The sequence below is a fragment of the Lissotriton vulgaris genome, chromosome 1_1 (genome assembly GCF_964263255.1).
Source record: "Lissotriton vulgaris chromosome 1_1, aLisVul1.2, whole genome shotgun sequence".
In the NCBI taxonomy this organism is placed as follows: Eukaryota; Metazoa; Chordata; class Amphibia; order Caudata; family Salamandridae; genus Lissotriton; species Lissotriton vulgaris.
Window position 1 is genome coordinate 1,048,179,361 of NC_141685.1, and position 15,772 is coordinate 1,048,195,132.

At 48.6% G+C, this 15,772-nt stretch overlaps 1 protein-coding gene across 1 annotated transcript in view; it reads left to right on the top strand.

Annotated features, from left to right (window-relative positions):
* The first annotated feature begins 9,706 nt into the window (after nt 1-9,706).
* Nucleotides 9,707-15,772, top strand: part of RGL3 (ral guanine nucleotide dissociation stimulator like 3) — a 448,342-nt gene continuing 442,276 nt past the window's right edge. The window contains exon 1 of the mRNA XM_086962749.1: nt 9,707-11,203. Coding sequence (XP_086818875.1) covers nt 10,973-11,203 — 231 coding nt within the window. The 5' untranslated portion in view covers nt 9,707-10,972. The remainder of the gene's footprint in view (nt 11,204-15,772) is intronic.

Consider the following 15,772-nt stretch of genomic DNA (forward strand, 5'->3'; position numbering starts at 1 on the left):
TGCAGGCGATCAATGGGTTGTCTGCCAGCTGCCCCCTGGTGCTGTCTCTGCTCCGGGAACTGGCTAGCAGGTGCCTGTTTTGCAATGTCGAGTTTAGAGCCAGACACATTGTGGGGGTCACCAATGTCGCAGCTGACGCTCTCTCTCGTTTTCAGCTGGACCGTTTCCGGGCAGCCTGCCCTCAGGCGAGAGAGGAGATGACCCCCTTTGCGCCAAGGCTTTGGCACATCTTGGAGTGGAGCAGCACATGAGGGAACTGGGCGAAAAATCATTAGCATTGAGTACACGTAAGCGCTACTCAAGCCACCGTGCTACGTTCACTAAAGTGATCTCTGACCTGGGTTTGCAAACATTGCCATTAGAGAAGAAAGTTCATGCCTTTATAGTGTGGGCTAAAAAGCAGTTGAAATCGCATTCTTGGGTGTGCGGCCACCTAGCGGCAATTGGTCACGAGGCTAGACTGTGTGGGGGACATGACCCCACCTCTTCTTTTGCAATTAGGGCTGCCTTGAAGGGTTGGGCGCGGGAGGATCCTAGGGCCCCAGATGACAGGTCTCCAATTGATTTCCCTTCTCTCCAGGCCATGTTGCAGATGTTGCAAGCTGTTGTGCACTCCAGGTACGAGGAGGTCCTCTTCGCGGCGGCTTTCGCCCTAGCTTTCTTTGGTGCATTCAGGAGTAGTGAGCTGGTGGCTCGCTCTAAGTCTGATACCTCTATGGATGCCCTGGGTGTGGCGGATATTAACTTCGAGGGTGGGTTGTCTGTTAAGCTGAGAAGATCCAAAACTGACCAGTCTGGTAAGGGGTCTCTGATTAGACTTTCCCCCCTTGGGGATTCCCGCTTCTGCCCCGTGGCATTGCTGCAAGCCTTCCTAGCTTTACGCCCGTCGGGGCCTGGTTACCTCCTAGTGCATGCCGATTTCAGCCCTTTAACGAAATATCAAATGGACAAGATCATGTTGGCTTGCCTTGACAGGGCTGGCTTGTTGGTTGTAGGGAAGAAGTTCTCGAGTCACTCATTCCGCATAGGGGCGGCCACTTCAGCTTTCCGCGCTGGGATGTCCCCAGGGCAGGTGCAGTCGGTGGGGCGTTGGGAATCTGCTTGTTACAGGCGTTATGTTAGGCCTTGATCTCCCCCCCCTCCTTTTTTCAGTGTTGTTGATTTTGTTTGCTGTGCTTCATATTTGTATAACATGTGTATTGAATAAACACCCTTGAACATATCGCGTCTTTCTTTGACAGGTACTCGCGTGTGGGTCTTGGGGCATTCTATGGTCAGCAGATTGGCGCGCTGGGCTGCCATCCGACAGTGGACTGGTACCTTCTCAGAGATAGAGTGCGTGTGGTTGGGGTACCCTGGTATGCGCTGGCATAGCCTGCTCTTTCGATTGAAGGAGATCCTTTCCCGGGGGGGGGCACTTCCTCAGCATTTAATAATCCATTTGGGTGGCAACGACATTACCTCTGTGGGGAAGTCAGCTCTGCTTCTCAGGATGAAAACGGACCTGGGTATCATTGGCAGCATGTTGCGCGAATGCGAGGTCTGGTGGTCCGAATTAGTGCCCAGGAGACACTGGCGGGGTGCTAAGTCCAGTGAGGCAATCGAGAGAACTAGAAGGCGCATAAATGCGGCCATGAAAAAGTTCACGCAGCGCAGAGGGCTTGGTTTCATTAAACATGACTTGATTCAGGAAAAGGTCAAGGGGTACTTCGAGGAGGATGGTGTCCACCTCACGCCGGTTGGCTTAGACCTCTTTTTGTTGGACTTGAAAGAGGCACTCATGAACAATGGATGCAGGTAGTGTAGGTGACATTGGTGGGGGGCCTGTGCGGCAGCGGTTACCACCGCACAGGCTGTGGCGGAGTTACGGGGCGATCCGGAAGAAGAGAGGTGCAAATGATGTACTTCAGCGGGCACATAGGGGTGCCAGAGCCTAACCTGTAACCTCATGGGAGGTGCAGGAATCCGTGTCGGCACCCCAGTAGTCCTTCGGGCGGTTGTGGGCCTGTGCAGCCGGGGGTTTGCCTAGTCACGCCCAGCAAATGGGTGTGTCAGTATTTTATTCTGTTATACAGCAGTTGGGTGGTTCGCCACTGTGCTGTTTGGCTCAATCAGGCGGACAGGTGGCGAGAATGCGGCCTGTCCTGGATCGCCCGTAAGCTAACCCACCATCTTTACATATGTTGTATGTAAATAAATCCTGCAGCAGTTTTTACCCAAACTTATAATTGTCTGTGTTTCCTTTGCGGGTTTGGGTATGTGGGGCGGGGGAATGTAATGTCGCCCTGAGTTGACTATGCGCCTGCCCGAGGCCACGCAGTGGCCATCAAGAGGGCGGGTACCTAGTCAAGGAGGGCGGTCCCGCCCCCACTGTTATGTCCGGCACCTCCGCCTCACCGGTTGGAGGAGGCGGCCGGCCGAGAATCTCGTCCGGGCGGCGGGGAGGGGCTTCTGGGGTACTTATGCTTCGGCGCCCTTCCCCTGATCCTCTTTGCCGCCCGGACGACGTCGCGACCTCGCTGAACACTCTTTTCCCTCCCTTCCTCTTACCCAGAGTGTCAATGGTAGGGGTTGGGGGGGTTTTTGTAATGTGTTTGTTTTTCGTTGCAGGCGGAGTTACGGGGCGATCCGGAAGAAGAGAGGTGCAAATGATGTACTTCAGCGGGCACATAGGGGTGCCAGAGCCTAACCTGTAACCTCATGGGAGGTGCAGGAATCCGTGTCGGCACCCCAGTAGTCCTTCGGGCGGTTGTGGGCCTGTGCAGCCGGGGGTTTGCCTAGTCACGCCCAGCAAATGGGTGTGTCAGTATTTTATTCTGTTATACAGCAGTTGGGTGGTTCGCCACTGTGCTGTTTGGCTCAATCAGGCGGACAGGTGGCGAGAATGCGGCCTGTCCTGGATCGCCCGTAAGCTAACCCACCATCTTTACATATGTTGTATGTAAATAAATCCTGCAGCAGTTTTTACCCAAACTTATAATTGTCTGTGTTTCCTTTGCGGGTTTGGGTATGTGGGGCGGGGGAATGTAATGTCGCCCTGAGTTGACTATGGATTTCTTGCTTCATAAAGCAACACGAGCTGCAAACGAACGTGGGCGGGGAGCGCCGCGATGTTTTGAAAAGAAAGGACAATTCGAAATAAAGCTTCCCTGGTGCTCCCAAGAATCACTCTGCACCCATACTCACCAGATGCGTTCCTGCCGGAGTAGAGGATGGAAGCATTCCCCTGGAAACGATCTTGGGAGAAGTTCTCGGGGAACCCTATGATTTTGTGGTTCTGGAGACGTAGGTGAGTGCCTGGGGTGTGGGGTAAAGTTGGTAGGGTAGCTTCACTCTTTGCAATCACTGCTTTTGTAATGGTATTTCAAAAGCAGGTAGTTGACCCTAAAAAAGTAATCCCGAAGTAAGTGGTCTGCGGCCCGGTCGGCTTTCTTCTACATGCACAGCCCAGGAGCAGCCAGCAGCCCAGATGAGTTCTGTTAATGAGGCCACACACTCTAAACTCAAGGACTAACACCCACGGCACCAGAGAGCACCAGGCATTGATTGAGGGCAAGAGGCTGAGAGACACGCACACACATAGCGCAGCAGCTCAGTGAGCCAGAAACGGGTGATATTTCAAGTACTTTGCAGCAAGCGCTATAATATAAGGCCCATTTTATTTTTTACACTCTCCAGAGGCACACGGAGACTATTGACATGAAACTTAATTACAATGCGAAATAAAGCATCCTTTGTGCTTCCAAGATCCGCTCTGCACTCCGAGGTCACTTCAACTTATTCCTAGTTTAAAGTTCACATAAGCTCAAAGTTCACTTCGACTCAGAATGTCTCAAAGTACTCTTGAAGTTCCCAGTTGGTTCGTCGTGTGCAAGCTTAAAGTTCGTGTCAGCTCTTTAGGCAGTGCATGCTCAGCCCATCATTTACAAAGTTTGCTTCGGCACATCACTTGCTCGGCTCCCGTTTTCTCGTTGTTTGGACAAGCTTGGCTTTAGAGCATCATTGCGCAAAGTTTGGTTTGGCTCACACTCACTGTTAATTTGGTGCTTTGCCTACCGCCCACAGTTGTACTCCATTTGTTGCCACTGCACGGTCGAGATCAGGAGCCCATTATCTTTACCAGCCCCTGGTTGGCAGAAGGCGATAGTGTTTCGCACACAGTGTTTGGGACCTCCGAATCTGCAGCCTTTGTGAGCTTGGCCTCGATGTTGGGTCACCTAGAGTCGTCCTTCCAGGGACTGGGTTGCTCTAGCCAAGAAGCAATGCACAGATCATGCCTTAAATCGGTGGCAGGGTCTGCCAGAAGGAGGGATCACCATGTTCACTCTGAAATAACTAGGCCTTAGAACTAACAATGGCTCATGCTCTCACAGTGAATGCACAAATGGAACTCTGTGACCCCCCCTCCACAAAAGCTTGCCGTTCAGTGATATGGTGCCCTAAATCGCTATTGTGTGTCTTGGACAGCACAGCTTTGCATTCATGAGGCAGGCCAGGAACGATACAGCCCTGTCACCCCTCAACTTTACATAATTAATTACTCTATTTTGAATAAAGCATAGGGTTACTCGTATCTTTCTGTTCCTCAGTATCTGCTTTTCTTCCTACCCTTCACAACTCACTCCTTGCCTTCTCTCCATTCTTCTTTCACTTTCTGCCCTACATCCACGTTTCCTCTTAATCGCCACCTCCCCTCATTTGCTGCTTATCATCTTTCCCTTGCACTCTTTTCAAGCACCCGACTTCTCCCTATTCTTCATCCCTTTCTCTTCTTTCCTTTTTTCATTCTCTTCATGTTCCACTCCAGTCTTACACTCCCTATCTCTGCTTTCCTCACTTCTCTTCACATTCTTTGTCTACAGTATCTATCTTTGCCTTCAGACCTCTTCTCCTTCCTCACTCTCCCTTTTATGTGTTTTCTTCTTGCGCATTTCTTTATATGCACTCCAGGAATTGGTGTTTGTTCTCAGGGTCACACATTTTAATCTTGATACGCAACTCAGTCTTTCATCTTTCTGAGGTCGATAAAATGTGTGCCTATGAGCTGGATAACAACATTTTAAATTTGGTGTTAAGGCCCCCTTTGGTGAATATATGCTTTACAAACATTCATGGTATGTTAAGCACCCAAAGGTATTTTAATCTTTTGTTTTTCAATTTCTTTGCAATATTACACTGTCATTATTCTCTCTGTCCCTCCTTGACCCAGTACCTTTCATACCCATTCCCCTGACCTCCTTTCTTTCCTTCGTCCCATCTTTTCCTTTTCCCTTTTTCTCTTCCTCAGCACCTCCAGCCATGCCTCCTTTCCCCTCTTGCTTCCTTATACCATCATTCCATTCTTGCTTCCAACCTTACACCCTCATTCATTCCCCATCCTTCCTCCCTTGGTGCATTTATTCTTCTTCCTCCATTCTTTCCTAACTTTCTTTTTTTCCTGCTCCTTCCTTCACCTCTTCTTAAATGTCCTCTTTTCTTATCATTAACCCTTCCTAATGCTTATCTTGCTCCTTTCCTTTCTATTCATCCATCACACATCATACACTTCCTTTCTCCCTCTATTCCACTTCTTCCTTTCACATTCTTTACTTGTTTTCTCCTCCTTTCATCCGTTACTCATATGTCCTCACTCCAGTACTCCCCTTCCTGCCTGCCTGCATTTCTTTAATGTATTTCTTCCTTCACCCTTTCCTATCTTTTAAACAGCACAGTAAAAGCACATTCTCTTTAGTTTACAGAGCTGCCGCAAGTCCCCCAATGACCCTTCCTAAAGCTGCATTTTGAGAATTACATACATTCTGTCATTTGAGCTCACTATTAAGTGGTTGTCATAGCCTTACCATATGTTATATTATGTTATGATATATTGATTTGTACATTGCACTAATCACCTGAGAGAGTATCCAGGCACTTGGGCAGGTATATAGGTGTGAGGTCCCTGAGGTGCTTATGCGAAGAGCCTGGTCTTCAGCTTCTTGCAGGACGCACAATGTGAGGAGGTGGCTATGATGTGGGGAGGCTTGTGGATGTGGGTGTAACCAATAAAGGAAGTGGGTGGAGCTTCTGGGGGAAGTAGGCGGAGCCGGGAGAGTGGGTGTGGCCTCCCTCCCAAAAAAACTGAGCACCTGCACTTAATATTTTACAAATTAAGCACTGATGTAGAAGAAAGCCGACCGGGCCGCAGACCACTTACTTCGGGATTACTTTTTTAGGGTCAACTACCTGCTTTTGAAATACCATTACAAAAGCAGTGATTGCAAAGAGTGAAGCTACCCTACCAACTTTACCCCACACCCCAGGCACTCACCTACGTCTCCAGAACCACAAAATCATAGGGTTCCCCGAGAACTTCTCCCAAGATCGTTTCCAGGGGAATGCTTCCATCCTCTACTCCGGCAGGAACGCATCTGGTGAGTGTGGGTGCAGAGTGATTCTTGGGAGCACCAGGGAAGCTTTATTTCGAATTGTCCTTTCTTTTCAAAACATCGCGGCGCTCCCCGCCCACGTTCGTTTGCAGCTCGTGTTGCTTTATGAAGCAAGAAATCCAATGTATGAAAATATACCTCTTTTGATTGCGGGCGCAGGCGCTCGTATATATTGCCTTCTGCTGAACGTTTTATATAGGCAATCCTGCACATTTCCAGTTTGCCGTGCCGCGCCCCAGCTCAGCCAAAAGCCCGCCCTTAGCCATTCTTCAACGGAAATGAAACAGTGTTCCGTGAATGGCTGGCAGACGCGATCTGCTGCAGTGTCATCAGTAACGTGATGACGACACGCTCTCTCAGTATGCCTGGGCCAGGTTGGACTTCCTGTGAGGACGTACCAGGCAGAAGTCACAGACGGAGAGCAGGAATTTTATTTAAATAATTACTGGGCCATCAATCTGCCGGAGGAGAACAAGAACAATTGTATAGACCCGGCCCTGTGAAAGAAGTGCCGGTGCTGAGCACCGGAAAGCACCGGCACAAATTAAGCACTGGCCACAGCAAGACTAAAGTCGAAAAAACAGTGAAACACAGCAAAAAGTGGGGGTAACCATAGGAAGCAGATCCTACTCTCCTACACGCCATCCACCTGCGTGTGTTCCCCTGACTCGTGCCCTGGACTACAGACAACATGTACAGGTACATAAATCTATATGCTGTTACCATGGGCAACAGGGGAAAGAGATGGGACTGTGCAGGTCGCCAGCCGGAACAGGTAGGTGCTTTAAGTGGAATGAAAAAACGGAGGGGTTTCTCAAAGGGGTGTGACCTGTGAAAAAACTGAGGGGTTTCTCAAAGGGACGTGACCTGTGTAATTAAGGGCGTGGCTTTAAAACACATAAGCTAAAATTCTGTGCTTAGCATAGTGTGCCGCCCGACTTGTATTTTGCTGTTCCTGTCATTGCATCCAGATATATGATACAACAAGTAACATCATACCTATAACAAGTCAGGACTATTGGCTTTGTCAAAGGTTGTTAGTTGCATAAGATAAATAAGCAGCAACTATGGCTTGTATATAATATTGAAAAAGATTCCACTTAAAGCCCTGGTGACATCACGACAATGTTGCTGATGCTCCTGAGTTTTAAAAAAGAGAAGGGAAATCCAGAGAGAAAATGACTTTCTTTAAAGGATTTCCCTTCCCCTACAACACCCACCTGGCATGACGTCATGCCGTAACTTCTCCTCCAGTGAGAAGTGAGCAGCGCACATCATGTGCCTGCTGTCAGTACAGTTCGGGAAAAAATGGACCCCTTGTGCCAGGGCACAAAACAGAGCCCGATAGAGACCCGTTTGGAGGCCCCCTTTAAAATGATCAGCACCCGTGAGACCCGGCCCACTTAAAGCCTTGAGTACAGCTGCGTCAATCTATAGACTGACGTCACCAGCGAGGGGGGGGAGATTGTGCAGGTAAGAGGAACAACTGCATCAATCCACAAACTGCCATTACCAATGACATCAGGTGTGAGAGAGTGGACTGTGCCGGTAACAGGCACACAGGGGCATCATCAGTCCATGGGGCGACATTACCATGGGCATCACGTGTGATAGCGCCGCGGTGAACGTCACACGGACATCAATATATAGAATCAAATCAACATGGGAGAATTTGTGAATGGGAGAAGACCTAACACAGTCGGTGACATTAATGTACAGACTGACATTATAGAGACATCAAGTGTGAGGGAAGAGACTGCAGGAAACAGAAATCACGTCCACACGTTCCAGATGCACACCTGAGCATTGCTAGTTCTTCCCATAATTCCTCGCCTCCAGACTCCGCACCTGCACATTAAAAGCACGTAAGGTCGCTATATAAATAGGCTTAAAGCACATCATACAGCACAGACCGACCCCCAGCAGGCGATTTTGTGCAACATCTATGGAGACTGGGCTCTGGGCCTGGCCGGCCAGGAAGTACACGAAAACGACACATTTTTGGCTGACATCAGCATCCTGTAACTTCTGTTGTCTGTTAGCTTTTTTAAAAAAAAAATTTCTTCGCGTTTTAACTGCCTACCCGGAGAGGGACTTCGAACCCAGTAAACAGATGATTGGATTAGAAAGTGTGTGGTTGTCCAGGGGCTACAGAGGTGCCCGCCTCAAACCAGAGTGGGGCATCAGCCTTTCTCGTTCCAGAGCGGCGCCTGCGAACAGCTGGAAAGTTACACACTGTCACATTTGGGGGATGAAAGCGAGCGGCTTCGCTTGCGTATGCTCTTTTTTCCTGGCCGGTAAACAATTGAAAATAGTCCAAGAATACAATTTCTCCGCAAAAATGTGAGGACAGAAGAGAGCTTTCCGCCGTCTGAATCCGCGGTAGATTTGTTTTTCAGGGAGAAGGACACAGGATGTACCAGAGGAAACGAGGGGGTGTGCGGGCGGCCTGCGGCCCCTCCTGCTCCATCCCCCGCCGGGCCTGAGCCGCGGCCAGTGTTGTGTTGGGTCAGGCCGGGCTATGCTATGGTTTCCGGCCTGTGTGCTGTGCGGCATGTGGTGATTCCACACTGTAGGCCGCCGGTTCCTGGAGTCGGCATTGAGCAGAGAGCGGGTTCCGGAGTCCAAACCACTCTTCCCTGAAAGCTGCTGACTCGGGGAGGAAGGCCTGCTGGTTGGGGAGGGCCCTGCCTGGAAAGACACAGGAGGGAGGGAGAGACGGCAGGGCAGGGCCTTGAGCGCTAGACATGTATCAGTGCAGGGCCTGAGCTCAGAGGAACCGAGGCACGGGGGACGACGGTCCTGCCAGCCTTCTTGCGAGCCTTGCCTGGCCTCTCTGCTTGCCTGACCTGCGCCTCGCCCACCGCCACAGACTGTCCAGCCTGAGTCTTTCCTCCTTACCTTGCTCAGACTGCCTCGACTAGCCCTCCCAGTGGCTTACCGTGCCTGCTGCTCACTGGAGTTCCCGATGGGCATCATAAAGCCTTGACAAGTCTCGCGAGAAGAGTTAAGGGCTCTCTTGGTATATATACTGCCTGTTCCAGAAGCAATTCAATATCTGCTGCTCTGCTGTCTTCCTTCGCAACCAAATCCACCTATTCTGTTCCTGGGACCCTCAACACTTCTGCTCTAGCCATAGATTTCGGAATGGATTCCAGCTGGGCCTTTGCCTGCCCTGCCTCTGCATAACTCTGGAAATGTGGGTTCCTCTTGCCCTGCTGTGGCATCATGGAGGCGCATTGAGCATCAGCATTGCCAGTGGCACGAATTTATTGGACTTTGGCAAAGTCAAGGACAGTGGGCTTACTAGATGCAGAAGCCACGCTTGGCTGAAGCTTACTGAAGGCTGACCCTGGAGGAATCTCATTGAACTCTGATAGTCTTGATCAGTGGCAGGAGCTTCCGTGCAAGTAATGGTGTGAGCTTATCGAAGTGGCAGGAACTTAATTGGGATTAGTAGCCGACGGTGCCAGGAGCTTGTGAAAGTTGACACCAGGTGGAGATTACTGAACATTGAGAATGCTGATGCCAGGAGTTTTCATATAGGCAGTGGCAGCAGTCGATTGAACGTTAACGCTGTTGAGATCTCATTGAACATGTACTTGGCTCATCAACAACAATAATTTTAATGCAATCGATGGTAAGAGCTGATTGATCGTTGACTCGAGCAACAGTAGGAGCTTAATGGATGGAGAAGCTGATGGTGGTGAACCTTATTTACTGTCAATTAAGTCGATGTCGAAAGCCAAGTGGGCTTCAGTATCCGAGGTGGTAGGAGCTTTGATGCTAGCAATGGTGGGTGCATATTGAATGTTAATGCTGCCCAGATCTCAGCAAACCTTTACATTTCAGATTAACAACAGCAGTTTTGGTGCAGTCGATGGTGGGGATTTATTCAACGTTGGTGGTGGGAGTTTTCATGCATGCGGCTACTTGATTTTATTGACTCGTCATTCGGGCAGTGGCAGATGCAAAAGTGGCGGGATCTTATTGAAAATGCATACAAGTAGTGGCTGGTCCTAATTGAACATTGACAAAAGCTTGATCTAGGCCAAATTCAGCCATGGAGAAATCCTATTTAACTTCAGAACAGGCAATGGTGCTAGCCTTTTGAAATGGCAGTAACCTATTAAAAGTTGAAGCCAGCTGTGGTGGGAACTCAGTGAACACTAAAGTTGGCGATGGATGGGCATAGAGGAAGTCAACAACAATGATGCAAGGAACTTGTTGCACACCAAATGATGTCAATGCAAAAGGTTTAAGGAACATTAGGAGTGGTAATGGGAGCAGCTTAATGGAACTTAAAAACACCAGTTTTTAACGATAATTGAATTCCAGCAGCAAAGTCGATGGAAGCTTATCAGACACTGAAGTTTTCAGTGTTGCTTGCTGCATGAAAGCTAGTACAGGTTTTTAGAAGAATACTTAAATCAAGACGGATATCGCATGAATCTGACAGGTTGGCAGGGCCAGAGCCTCAGGGCGAGGGGCATGGCTGGCCTGTACCTAGATGACAGGTGGTACAGTGACGCACTTCCAGAGAGGGGATGACAGCATTCGGGTGGCCACGAACTCGCCCCATCACCCAAGAAGAGCCCTGCAGTACTCACCGGCCCATAATCACCAGGATGGGTCGTGGAAGGCGGAGTTTATTTGGAGAGCGCCCAGCCCTCACACGTAGTTCCCGTCGTAGCCTAGATCTGGACATAAGCAGCCGCGTGTCACTCAAGGCCTACAGACCACGCTGCTTGAGTGTTGAAACAGGACTCACAAGTAAGGTAAGTGCACAATCACAAAGGGGCTGTTTCAACTTATTTAATATTTTCAATGGCTTTCTCTACATCTATGCATATAAACCACTTTTTGCTATTTTAAACGTAGAATGTAGGTTCCAGTATCCTAACAATTTGTAGTCCCAGTGTGCGGATATGGTGAGAGACCTGGCTTCAGTCAGGTTGGAGGAGTGATGTCACTGTCAGACGTCAGGTTCCCACAGTGATATCAAAGTCAGACAATATATAGTAGTTTTGGAACGATGTCACAAGCTGCTCCCCCAGTAATGCTACAGTCTAATGGCAAGATTCTGAATCAATGTCACCAGCTCCTGAAGTGATGCCACAATCTGACGCCCAGTTCCTAGACCAATATCACAATCTGGTGCCTGGTCATGGTCACTAAGTTAATGTCACATTCTGATGTCCAGTTACTGGGCGCATATCATAATTTTACTTCTCTTTCCTGGACTGATATCACAGTCTAATGGCGGATTTCTGAACTGGTGTGATGGTCTGACGTCAGAATCATAGAGTGAGGTCAGGGTCTAACATCCTGTTCCTAGAGTGAACTCACAATCAGTCGACCGGTTCTTGGAGTGATGCAATCGTCTGAGGTTGAGTTCCTGTTATTATGTCACAGTCTTATGTGCATTTCATACAATAACGTCACAATATGAAATCAAGATTCTGAATTGATGTCACAATCTGCTGAAGTGAGATCCGAGTCTGATGTATGGCGCCTGGAGTGATGTCACATTCTGACGTCCAGTTATTGGAGTGATACCACAGCTGATCGTGGTGTCTGTGCTGAGTGAAACGTCAGTTTCCTGGAGTCATGTCCAAGTCTCGCGGCCAGTACCGAAAGTGATGTCATGTTTAGACATCGGGTCCTTTGAGTGCACAGTCTGATGTCCGGTTTTCAGGGTGATGCTACAATGAGGCGTCCAGTCCCCGGAATTATGTCACAACCTGATGGCCGGATCCAGAAATGACTTCACAGTCTAATATCCGGTTTGTAAAGTGCTGTCACAGCGAGAAGTCAGGCCCCTGGAATGATATCAGAGCCTGAGTGCAGGCGAGCTGACTGCAAAACAAATAGCTTGTTTTCGTGTTTTCATACCTTTGGAACCGGTACATTATGCCTCTTAATCAGTGATCTGCAGATTAATTATACATCTCTGAGGCAGGCACATTAACAACGGTCTATTTCACAAGCGAGCTGTTACTTTAGACCCCTGCATGGGATACAAAGAGCAGTGGTGGCCGGTGGCCCTTGCCAAAGGTCCCTGAGAAGTGACAGGCCAGGCCTTGCAGGGAGCTTAGCACAAGCAGGGGCGGTGGGGGTTGTGGAGGAGAGGAAACGTGCCTCTTCCGCTTTCTGGAATTCTGTCATCCAAGCATCCGTCCTCCCACCCCAAACGGACAAGCACCGGCCCACCACTCCAGTCTCTGCTCGTGTTGTAGCAAAGTCTGTTACGGGGGAGGCCTGGGGCCTCTAAAGCCGTCGGGGTTGGAGATGAGCCAATCTCGTGCCAGGCCACGGTGGCCACTGTCTTTTGTGAGGCCACTGTGGAGGGCTGGACCCGCGTTAGTCAAAATGCTGTTGCCAAAGTAGGCTGGTGTGGCTGGGGTGGAGACTATCACGTCAGACAACTGTCTCTAAAAGGCTACTATGAGGGTTGGGACAATTGATGGCCGGCAGAGCTAGTTTCATTTCAATTCAGGCCCTTGCCTCTGAAGCGCCGCTGGGGCTGGGCGGAGTCGGCCACACCAGAGCCCAGATTTCGGAAACGCTGGGTCCGCCGCTGTCATACGCATCGCGCAGGATTCATTTCTTAGCTTTCCAGAGGCGGTTATGCTGAGCTGCACAGAGACCACGTGAATGGGCCCTCGGGTGCTGCCTTCATGGTGCTGGTGGCAAGGTCCGGAAAAGATCGGGACCCATAACCCCTCTTGGTTCTCCTCGCCACATGGTATCTCCTCATCTTTTTCACGCGTTACTTGCGTGACGACACTTATGCAATCAAGAACAACCTAGCTAGAGCTGTTTTACAGAAAGTAACTACATTGTTCTGATTTGTAAGGCAAAGTCTTGGTGAGTTGTGTCGATTTGCTGTCATTTATAAAGGGTGTGCATTACCGGGTTCTGACGCATTCTGCCAAGCTGTGAATGCGGGAAGCCCTAACTGTACCAGATCCATGTCCAAACTAAACCTAGTTAATAGCCACTCAAGGAACCATTTTACATCAACCCGCAGTACGCAGCTCAACTTCACACAACCTCACAACATCGAACAGAATATCATGCCCACCAAACCCCATCACACATCACCACAGTAAATTACACCACAATCCATAATGCGACATGGCAACATGCCACGGCATACAATATCATACACCTCTACAATTCACAACTAACACAATACAACAGCATACCCAACAGACAGCACCACATGGTAATCTCCCAACTCATAGCCATCACACCTTTGCCCATTAACCAGCATATCACCCCTCACAGCCAGCAGCACAATCCCTCAACATTCAGCATGACACCATCCTTAACACACTACATGCTCACACACACCTCGCCATACTTACTGCATCACATCTCCCTTCACCACACCAACCCCCACACATGCGGGTTTTGAGGCCACCGGCTATTAGTATTCACACCTAACCTCAGCCCCACACAACATTATGGACAGCACCAATGCACAATGCAAAGACACTGACACCCATACCACACCCAACCACAAGCACACTGACTCCACATGCATACCTCATCTCCTACTCCAACACGTTGACAGCTGTAAGACCAGCCCCCGCAAATAGAGGCTGGGTGGCATAACCCACAGCAGAAAGAAAACAGTTATGTGGCACAGAGAACACCCAGGGAAGAGAGGGACAATGCATATCCCTCTATGATGATAAAACGTCAGACACAAGAAACGCATACTGCGTAACAAGGTTAGATTATCTGCTCTGTTGGCACCCTCCACATTCATGAAGAAAATGGCAGTCTTTGAATCTTTTCTTGAAGTTTGCTACAACTAGCGGGGGCACGCGAAGGTGGCTGCCTTACGAGTGCTGGCCCTGGTACATATACTCAGGCACGCACAGAGAGTTGTAAGACCTCATTCCGTCTAATGTCTAACCTCCTTTCTTGGCCATTCCACCGCCAGGCTTTGTTAAAATTAAAAGCTATTGGAAGCAACCAATGTTGCTCTGTATATGAATTCTGTAAAATAAACAAGACTTAAATTCTCCCTAAATGGGCCAATTTGCGTCAAAAGTATATACGCCCTTTATTTGCACATTTGGATTTTAAACAAACGAGACCTGCCCTTTTATATTTACAATTTTTAGAAAATTCTACTGTCTGCTGGTCTGTGGTGAGATTTTTAATAGCAGTGCATTATGCTTATGCTTGATATTGAAATGGAGGGTATTTACTTAATGACATTATTTGCTGCTTTTACTATTTTTTTTATTGTTTTATTGTACTTTTATGATTGTCAAATACAATCGAATTAAGTAATGATTGAATTGACTTAAAATCTCCATATATGAGCACCCCAGTGTGGCCGGGCCTAGAAAGATTGATACACTGTGCAAGGCCACTTGCCTCGGGCCCCTGACCCTAATGCTGTTAGCGTGAGATTAGAGAGCCCTTCAGAGGGACAGCGTGGCCTAGTTCAGGCACACACATCTGCCTTTATTCCTTGTCAAAGTGAAATCATGTGTTCACTCTACAATTGTACATCTGTCTTTTGGAGCACTGATGGTTGGATCCTTGTTGGCATCAAGCCTGCAATGGCTGCTCCACAAACATCAAAGTGCGGAAAGCAACGCAGAAGGCAGCATGTCTATAGAACCACTGGTCCCCTAGTATACTGAACACTGGCTCTGAAAGTATAACACAATAAAAGCAATCATGAGTGTGTTAACCATTGTGATGCACAACAAGTAGTCTGTTGCCCCCTGAAGACCCTGGGAATGGACGAGGCACTAAGGCAATCAGATGGTGACATAATATGCAAAGAAATAGACAAGGTGGCATGCCTTGGAGCCACACTGTCCTTAGCTTTCTGGGGAGTGGGCTTCCAGGAGGCAACATGCTAGCTGAGCTAGAGCATGCCTAGCCTTTTAGGTAGGGAGGGGCCCTAGCAACAGGGGGTGGAAACAAGCAAACCAGAAGCTGGCATGACTGCTCAGCTGTAGCAGACAGGTGAAAACTGTAATTTTGTAACATTAAGATTATATTGCAATAACATAAAATACCAATGAGACATTAACTGTGTAGGTGAATACACACGGTACAACACAACAATATGATAGGGAAACAGATTCACTAGTACATTTTGGGGAATTGGTGGCAGGGTTAGGTAGCGAATCAAACAATTTCTATTTTTAGTTGATTTTTCAATTAATTTGAATTGAAAAGCACAGGTACATGTAAAAGCAGTAACAATACATTCATAATAACCATCTTATCATATTATATAGGTATAAAGTATTATCAGTTATATAGACCAAATGAATTTGATGTTGCCTTTAATGCAAAGGTACCCA